This window comes from Anguilla anguilla, chromosome 8 (assembly GCF_013347855.1).
Source record: "Anguilla anguilla isolate fAngAng1 chromosome 8, fAngAng1.pri, whole genome shotgun sequence".
Classification (NCBI taxonomy): Eukaryota; Metazoa; Chordata; class Actinopteri; order Anguilliformes; family Anguillidae; genus Anguilla; species Anguilla anguilla.
The window spans coordinates 36815694-36825147 of NC_049208.1; the positions used below are offsets into that span (position 1 = coordinate 36815694).

At 37.8% G+C, this 9454-nt stretch overlaps 2 protein-coding genes across 2 annotated transcripts; both read left to right on the forward strand.

Moving 5' to 3' along the window:
* Positions 1–1319: 1319 nt before the first annotated feature.
* Positions 1320–4793, forward strand: bloc1s4 (biogenesis of lysosomal organelles complex-1, subunit 4, cappuccino). The gene is made up of 5 exons (XM_035428096.1): positions 1320–1673; positions 2116–2187; positions 2690–2791; positions 2995–3129; positions 3765–4793. Exons 1-5 carry the CDS (start codon positions 1404–1406, stop codon positions 3855–3857), a joined length of 672 nt encoding a protein of 223 aa, XP_035283987.1. The 5' UTR covers positions 1320–1403; the 3' UTR covers positions 3858–4793.
* A 2316-nt stretch (positions 4794–7109) lies between these two features.
* Positions 7110–8993, forward strand: nutf2l (nuclear transport factor 2, like). The gene is made up of 5 exons (XM_035428523.1): positions 7110–7209; positions 7444–7564; positions 7881–7952; positions 8211–8309; positions 8719–8993. Exons 2-5 carry the CDS (start codon positions 7466–7468, stop codon positions 8833–8835), a joined length of 387 nt encoding a protein of 128 aa, XP_035284414.1. The 5' UTR covers positions 7110–7209; positions 7444–7465; the 3' UTR covers positions 8836–8993.
* The last annotated feature ends 461 nt before the right edge of the window (positions 8994–9454 follow it).

A 9454-nucleotide genomic window follows, 5' to 3' on the forward strand; every position in this document is an offset into this window, starting at 1 on the left:
TTTGGTAAATTTGTGTCTTGGCAAGTCCACATAACTATGCTTTGCTGCATTGTATGTAGATTTTTTCCCTTTAGATATATACATAGCACTGCATCAAGTTCCCTTTTGATTGTTAATAACTTGAGAGAAAAAAAACAGGAATCCAAGCTAGACAGGGTGTATTAGAAATGTTTATTTAATACTTGAATAACTGTCAATTGCCTTGCCTCTAGCAGATTGAAACTCCAGAGAAAATGTTCACACTGCATTCAGAAACCCATTTACAATGTCAACATTATTTCCTAGAAAATAAGTAGAGTATATAGAGTACAAAACATTTATTTCAAGTGAAATTACGCATGTAGGGCTATAGATTATTTATAGACTCCATTGACATGAACTAAAGTCTACAAAAGGCTCGCAATATTTGTAAGAGAACATATCCTCATGTTAATCTGAAAAGGCATGTAACCTTATAAGAAAGAAAAACATGTATCTGGTTCTTATATTTTGAAACATTTATCGACTCCGTCCTCTAATCAGTGTGAGCCATTGGGACCGTGTCGGAATAGAATTAAACTTGTAATTTTGTCGAAACCGTGTTGTCCAGAGTTACCTGTATAAACAATTCTCGTAATGTTTATTATAGTAATACAGTGCACCATCCGTGAAATGGCAATAGTGATAGTAGTAGTTCGTTTTTACGTTTAGGCTATTTGATGTATAATTAACGTGTGTTGTGCCTACTCAACCCTGCCGTGGCTCTGGTGTACCTCAGTTCTTAAGTAACTAGTATCTTCATCACGTGCAGTAAATCCGCTACTTATTTTCCAGAATCGTTGTGTGCACACAGCTTTAGGGGAATATAAATGCTCTTGTACCGTGTTAAACCTAGCCGAAACTTGCAGCAGGTTTAGGTGCCATAAATTCGAATTTAATACCCTGCATTATTATATAGGTAGGCTATATCCTATTGTTGCGTTAAAGTAGGTCTGATAATAAATATAGCTCACTGGTCCTAAAGTGAGCTCCGGGCAAAACCCCTTGGGCAGAAATATAAGCCTAAACCTCTTAGGAAAGAAGATAGAGAACATTTTTATTTTTCGGGTCAGCAAATGCTAGATGTATTTGACCTCATTTGTGTGATTAAACAACTGGAAATATTTGCACGTAAAATAAAAATGCTCCATATGCCCCGATTATCCGAAGGACAATGCGAGATATGAACTGTTAAACATTTAGAAAAAGTCTTACGCAGTTCAGTGAGAAAAACCTTCTTTGAGACTGTGAAAAAATCGCGCTACTCAGTTTGACTGTAATTGATCCATACAAGCCACCGTCGACGTTTACAGTTTATCCACGTGATTGAGTCAGCTGGACGACAAACAGGGTACAGAAGGAAAGAAAGAGATCGACGAAGTAAAATGGATTTACGAATAGGTGGATTGGGGCAGCTGTCTCCGCTGGAAGAGTCCAGCGCCGAGGTGAGCAGAGACAGCGGTGTTGTGTCCCAGAGCGAAAGCAGTTTGTCGATGGTGAGCGAAGGACTCAGCAGCGGCACGGTCTCGCAGAGTCAGAGCTTCAGTGCGGTGGTCTCTCAGCCTGAACAGGGGGACGAAGACGAACAGTTGCTGCTGCTGCAGCAAACTGCACATAGTTATTCCTCTTACATCAGGGCCACTGCAACCGATGAGGTAAGTGCATACTTTAAAACACAAAACAAGACAGGCTTTACAGTGTTGCAGTTCTGAGAAAGGTTATTTGCTTTCTTGTTTAAAACCATGTCCAGCGCCAGGGCTTCCAGACATTTTAAATAGGGAAGACGTAGTGAAATATTAAGGAAACATTCTAACTACGTGTCCAACAAAGAGCCTTGTGTTGTTGTCCCTCTGCACATTATACAACTAATTAATTTCGTCGTTTGTGTATGGTATATATCGTAGTCTAATTATGTTGGCCAGTCGTAGTTCATCACTATAAATGTTCTGTGTGGCGTAAACACGGAAGTGACACTGCCTTCGTTTAAAGATGAAGACGAACCTACATAAAACATTTTTTGATGAAAATCAACTTTGATTTTTAATAGTCAAATGCAAGTATAAATTAAATATCCAGATCCGTGTTTTGTTTCCTCAGATCCACAGTTTAGAGAAGAGCTTGGAAGAAATGCTGACTCGTGTGGACGAGTTCGTTGGAATGCTTGACATGGTACCTACCCATTTTATTCCTTTTAAAAATAGATCGAGTAAACAGTTTGACATTTGGCATTTGAATTAAGTCAATTTGTCGTCTTATACTTAAACCCCTATATGTTAGCCTCACTTGTCCGACTCAAGATTGCAGTTTGAAGATATGGATTTGACAGAGCTGGATTATATCACCCCCATTTGTGTTTGTGACATAACTGTACTATACTCTAAATTATAGTTCTGTAGAAGGGATGCAAAATTTGATTAGAATTATGAGTCGCCAGCATGCCACATTTGTGAGATCAAGTTTAAAAGATGTTATGGAAGCACTAGTGTCATACATTTAATGTTATCTCTAGAGAGGACAACCATTGTTTTGAATGGGAATAAGTAGAGCAGTGGAATTTGGGCAGCGAAATAACTATGGTACTCTAGAATCAGTGGAAAAGTTGTAGCAAATAATAATAACAGGCACATCTGGATTTTTTTCCTTGTGTAATAACTGTTGTTTTCTTTCTCAGATCCGGAATGACACATCTCAGGTTGTCAATGAAAATCTACCTCAAATTCACAAAAAATCTGAAGAAATGAGAGAAATTTACAGAAAAATTGATAAACTTGAGGTAAGTTTTGTTACTTAGAAAGATGTTCTTAAAGCTTGATTACTAGAACATTTTAATTACGCAGTTGAAACATTTAGAAGACTGGGGTTTTCTGTAGCTACATGTAAAGCTGTACAATTTGTAATGTTTTCCCAGAAATGGTTGTAATGATAAATGGTTCTCAACCATCTCAGTTGACATGTTTTGTATTGTGTGATGTCCAGGCTTTTGTGAAGATGGTTGGCATCAATGTCAATGCAATGGAGGAGCAAGTTGCGCAAGCAGAGGGTGAACAGGGCACTCTCCCTGGAGCATTCAAGAAGATATTCCGCACAATGAACGTCCCCGGATTTCTGAACGTAAGGATTTGACCTACATTACAGCTTACAGCTGATGGTCTGCATGTACAGTTAGCAGTTACACAACTACATACTCTTTCCAAAGGATGTAGTGCAGTTGCAAATACAAGATTGTAATTTATGCTGGTGTATGATCTTTTTCAATGAAGCTACCTGCCATTTTATGAAGCTTGTAACATATAAATACTTGTATGAGGAAGGACACAGTACAGCCATGCAATGGTTTCAGTTCTGCAGGTCTTGTAATTCTGGAAACTTCTCAAGAGACAATAAAGGCTGTACATTCATCTAATCTAACAAGTAGTTTATTGAGTGGGCAATCTAGATTTACAGTTGAGTGAAAGCCAGGTTTGTTTTCGCTCTTCATGGTGTACATCTGGGTAGGAATAATAAATCCTTGAAATCTACTTTCCTTAACTATTTTTTATTTTATTTTGTATGTTGTACAGCTTTGGGTTATGTTGTATTTAACTAATGTGCATGTAAATATGGATTGCATAGTCATGTTTCATATCATTGTTGCTTATGCTGAATGGGAAAGGACCATGACAAATTACTGGATTAGCAAATATTGGTAATTTGACAATAATGCTTTCCTTGGTTGATTGATTTTTAAAATATGGACTTCTTTGTAGAAGCCAGTGAGCCCACGAAGGCAACAGCAGCACCATCAGGAGCCCTCTGTATTCAGGACTGAGGATTACTTCACATCACATGCAGATCATTGACAGTGATCCCAGCACAGAAACTTCATTTCCCACTTCCACCACCGGGGAAATGCTCTTTTTATCAGTGCTCGACTGCCTGGACGTTGGAGGCAATAACACATATCCTTCGGAAGATCGTGTGGTCTTTGGTGCAGAGCTTTTAACAAGCAATACTGTCCTTTTTAGCATTCGCAGATGTGCAGCTTATCGAAGTCCCTGAGTCCGCCGGTGTAGCGAACAAAGAATCTGGACCTTGCACTCCGAGCAGCCAACTTTGTGTAGCCAAACATTATCGTTGATTTTAAATGGTTTGTTTACTAAGATCCTGTGCAGAAAGTGCCTGCCTTTTTTGTCTGTTAAAACCCCCTCTGCCTCAGTGTAAAGAGAAGTCGGTATTGATGTGGTTGGAGGGATTGGTGCGATGGACTCCTTAAACTGGCTGCAGATGGACTAACAGGGCAAATTGGCCTAACTGGGTGGATAGTACAGTACATGGAACTGTAAACCTGCGCAACACTTAATTGTACAAGTAATTTCTGCAGAAATTGACTTTAATATGATATTTGACATGTAAAGGAACTTTTCACAATTTCCAAATGAGCAATTTCCAAATAAATGTTTTAGTACTTACTGGTGTATATAGGCATACGTGTTGTTTGTTTTATATACCTAAATGTTGAGCACATTGCCATTCTGTTTATACATTTTAAATTGATGCATTTACTAGTATTGAGTTAATGATAAAATATTATTTCCACTTTTCCTTTATAGAAGATTCTAATCCACAGCTTGTGTTTGTGCGCATGCATTTTCGGCTTTGTTCACATTTCTCATCCTCATTGTACGCTTTTGGTAAATTCAAACATAGTACTCTCATTGCTGTTGATAATCTATCATTGATGTACATACTAAATACTAAATAAAGTCATGTCTTTTTATTGCAGTCTCAACAATTCACCTCAGTTGTGCATTTCCCTCATTTCATCTTTGCCCAGGTTTTATGCATCCACTTATGATTTTTTTCACAAGGGTCAGAAACGAGCATATGAAAGGAAATGTTTTCAATGAATGTTCTTTAGAAGGAACACCAGATTTTAGATTAATACAATAGTCTTATGGACATAGTATCCAGGCTAGTGTTTTTAAATAATCTCCCCAACACTTCTGTCAAATCTTATCTGTTGAACTTAATGGGTGTAAGTTAGGTTCCTTGATGAGCTTGGAAATTTATCACACCTAAACCTATTTTGTGTGTGGTCGTGTACCATGTACCAAAGCTCAGATCCAATAGCTTTTATCCTTAGGTGTTCCGTTTGGTGGTGGATGTTTGCTTTTTAGGTTATTTAGCCTTCTCTATCCATTGTAACTGAGGAGGAAACTTATATATATAAAGGTATATTGGGACATTTTGACAAAAAAAAAGATAGAGCTCATTTTATCAATAGAGGCCACACCCACAAAATTAATTGGCTTACTGTGGCCTCGTAACGTAGAACCATTCTTTATGCTATGATTTTAGATCTTCATGAGTCCATGCAGGGCGGCACGGTGGTGCAGTGGATACCACTGTCGCCTCACAGCAAAAAGGTTGTGGGTTCTTGGTGGAGTTTGCATGTTCTTCCCGTGTCCACGTGGGTTTCCTCCAGGTACTCCGGTTTCCTCCCACAGTCCAAAGACATGCAGGTAGGCTGTTTGGAGACTCTAAATTGTTAATGGTGTGTGTGCCTTGCGATAGATTGGCGGCCTGTCAAGCCTCTTGCCCAATGCATGCTGGGATAGGCTCCAGCACCCCCCGTGACCCTGCCCAGGATAAGCAGGTATAGATAGTGAATGAGTTGATGCAAAATATCAAGTTTTGTACAAATTTCTCAAAGGAGATATGAGTCTATGTTGAGGAGAGGCATCTAGTCCCATGTCTCCAAGACAAACGGCTTAATAGTAATGACCTGTTAAAGTTGCACATTTTTCACCTTGCTCTAATAGCACCATCATTTGGACAATAAAATACACTTTCTTACCTAATGCTACTAGACACATCCTAAACAAACCTGCAAAATATTGTGATGATTTGTAGTAGCTAAGTGAATATAAGGGCTGCTGATATTTGATTCGCTGATGGTGGCCATGTTTGAGCAATCAACTCGTCCTTATAGATTTTGATAGGACCTTCGACCAACATGCAGCATTCAAGATTTCTACTTGATCGAGCAATTGGTTTAGGAGTTATGACCATTTATTTACTATAGTGCCACCTATTGACGGATTTACACCAAACTGGATAGGCTTAAACCTAATGGACAGTACATCTGAGTTCTCAATTTTTGTGATGATTGGCCATTGCATTCAGGAGTCAGAGCTCATTATATCGACAGAGGACAAGCCTACAAAATTCATTGGCTTACTGCGGCTATGTAGGCTACTTTAATGCAGAAACTTTTCTAATACTGGGATTGTATACAGGGATTTTAGATCTTCATGAATAGATGATGTATACTAAATTTCTTGAAAATCAGTCAAACCGTCTGGGACGAGTTTGATATTTAATGTTTAACAAAAAATTCTAAACATCAGAAAATCCAATACGGTGCATTCTTTGTTGTCCAAAAGGCAATTTGGGGGAAAACAATTTATATTCTAGCCTGAACGGTTCAAGAGTTATAGGCCAAAATGGGTTGGGCCTTGCTGCAGTGCCACCACCTGGTTAATCTGAGTAATTTCTAATCTGAGTCGTGGGTGACTATAACCTAGCTGTCATGTTTGGTTGATGCACAGATATAGTTTTTGGTGTGCAAACATTTTTAGGGCAGAAAAAAAAAAAAAAAAAAAAAAAAATCAGAACACAAACTCAATAGGGTTCCAGCAGCTTTGCAGCTTGGACCTCTAAAAATCACATTTCCCCCCAACTGAGGAACTAAAGCTGGCTGTTCCTAGTATGATTATAAACCAAAGTTCTACACTGGCTGCTACAATTCTTAAACCGTGAAAGGCTATTTGTGATTTAAAATCATAAAAGCAGTTTAATGAGCATAAAACCAATTATCTGAAAGTCCTTTAGAAATTCTGTCATGAAGAGTGATAAAAAAATTTAAAAAATACTGTCACTGTATGGTGGTGGTTTCCCTGCGCCACTTCTTTGAGGAAGAAAAGAACACGAATATATATGAAGATAATGTTAGCTGTAAATACATTACCAAAGGGAAAAAACAATGACCTAAAATGCCACTTGAATTTTTCTTTTTCAATGAAACCGACTCCTCCCACTTTGCGGTGTCCTATGAGCTACGCATGTATCAAAGGAAAGCCCTCCTATTTAGTTACAATGTTCGCCTCTTTCCGGGTAGAGCGGGAGTTCTTTTTTCTGGCGCGCTGAAAGGTAAGTGTAGATTCCTCGGTCAGCAGTGTGTATGCAGCGATTGGCACTTGCGAATGATTTGAAATATAATTCAAATACGTGTATCCAACTAGTCAAGCATTTACGTTGGTTGAAAAAAGTTATGTTGTCTGTAACTTGCTAGTTATTCGTCTAGCCTACTTGGAAGTACAGTAGCGCTCACTTGCTAGCTTAGCTAAACGTGGATAACCCATCTTTCCTATCGCTTAAATGCAGATAATTCCAGTCCCGAATCGCAATGGCAGAAAAACCGGTGTGGGAACAAATCGGCGCTGGCTTCGTGCAACATTATTATCAACAATTTGACTCAAATCGAGTTAACCTCGCAGACATTTATGTAAGTAACTAACACCGATCAACTGCATATACTTAACCTGTGGCAGAGCTATTGCCGTACCCGCCTATCTGAATTTCTGAAAACGCATGTCACTGCTGGTCAGTGGATTAAACTGGATAATTGCAATAGTTGGAGGAGCCATAACGCACGTGGTCTGAATCATGAACTGTGACGAGCGCTAACAAATACATAAAAGTTGAATCTGGGTTTTTTTTTTTACTTTAGCAGCTCGTATAGTACTCACATTATTGTGTTCTAGTGGATTTGGTTGTGTGGGTTTCTTCTGTGGTATAAAAAAGTGTTTGTTTTTCTCCAGACCGATTCCTCTTGTTTGACATGGGAAGGAGTAGGCTTTCAGGGCAAAAATGCTATCATGGGCAAAATCAATGTAAGTGACACTGTATGAATCTCCAGTGCTCAAACCAACCCCACAGCCACATTTTTCACAATAAAGCTAAACATAACTATATGACATTATGAATGTGCATAATTGTAAGCTAAGTGATCTTACTTTCATGATACTGTAGTAAAATGTTGTATTTTTAAAACATTATTCAATCTTTACACTGTTTATTTCCAGTACCTTGTGTGAATTAGTAGGATAAAATTAGTCTAGTACTGAAAAACAGCTTTGCTCTCTTGTCAGAGCCTGCCCTTTAAGACCATTCAGCACAGCATCACTGCACAAGACCACCAGCCCACCCCAGACAGCTGCGTTCTCAGCATGGTTGTGGGACAACTGAAGGTGATGGATGGAGACTTATAAACATTTACTGTTACTTTCTTGTGTTACAGTAACCGCCTGAGCTATTGATTCCCATGCATGCATTTAGTAAATTAATAAAGGCATTTAAACTGTAACCCTGCTATGGTAATGACATGATGGTTTATTTAAAGTTGCAAACCGTTTAATAGAAGTACTTGGGGTTCTTAGTCATAAAATTTAGTTATAAAGATATTTTGTGACATTTATTTTACTTTTAATTTTTGCACAGGTACCGTATGTATGTGATGTATTGGGATGTTGCACAACCAGATACAATTTGTATCTTATTTTCAGAAGATGAAATCTGATAATCTCAATTATCAAGATAATTTGAAGAATAAGTTTCACTGGTCCCTCTATACTGAATATTTTTATTTTATTTTGAAAGGCTGATGAAGACCAGGTGATGGGCTTTCACCAGATGTTTCTCCTGAAGAACATTGACAACAAGTGGATCTGTTGTAATGAAGTGTTCAGATTGTCACTACATAATTTTGGTTCGTAAGATGGTCCGTTGTGCATTTGCCTTTGAGTACATTGATTTAGACTTTTTTCATACGGTAGTCTTAACATCATGAATCCCTTTTGGTTATAAGTTGAATTGTGTAATTAAAATTGTGTCTACTTTCTTACCCAATAAATACCTGCCTGCTTTTTTGTGAATATTGTTTCTTCTATAGAGGATTTTTTTAGAAATTTAAGTGTGCTTATTCAGTAATAGCAGACCATTCAATCAGCTTATTATAATTATGTGATATGATTGTATTTGCCCTGTTAAAAGCTTGACTTTTCACGGTTCTGTTCATCACAGATCTGGGTTATTCTAGTCTGTTGTATTGTCTCTAAATATGGAAAATATATTCTATATAATAAATTATTTAACTGTCCATTTAATATGGAGTTTTATAAAGGTTTTATGCCCAAACCTGAAGTGGATATGGCATGTGAGAAGGCTATAGGAATTTGTGTTATGTTTGGCAGAAGTATTTACTTCCATGCCATCTAGATTACCCTTAAAACTAAATTTTGCTTCTGTGGCATTGATTTTCCATATATAAATTGTGCAAAATAAAACTTTTTTAATCCAGCTACAAAGACATGGAAGCAAAGGGAGATCTTGGTTG

Excerpts from the sequence above, each read along its gene's own strand:
- bloc1s4 (XM_035428096.1), top strand. The coding sequence starts at position 1,404 with ATGGATTTACGAATAGGTGGATTGGGGCAGCTGTCTCCGCTGGAAGAG. Across the intron at positions 1,674-2,115 it reads GGGCCACTGCAACCGATGAG|ATCCACAGTTTAGAGAAGAG; the intron begins GTAAGTGCATAC and ends TTGTTTCCTCAG. Across the intron at positions 3,130-3,764 it reads ACGTCCCCGGATTTCTGAAC|AAGCCAGTGAGCCCACGAAG; the intron begins GTAAGGATTTGA and ends ACTTCTTTGTAG.
- nutf2l (XM_035428523.1), top strand. The coding sequence starts at position 7,466 with ATGGCAGAAAAACCGGTGTGGGAACAAATCGGCGCTGGCTTCGTGCAA. Across the intron at positions 7,953-8,210 it reads CTATCATGGGCAAAATCAAT|AGCCTGCCCTTTAAGACCAT; the intron begins GTAAGTGACACT and ends CTCTCTTGTCAG. Across the intron at positions 8,310-8,718 it reads TGGTTGTGGGACAACTGAAG|GCTGATGAAGACCAGGTGAT; the intron begins GTGATGGATGGA and ends TTATTTTGAAAG.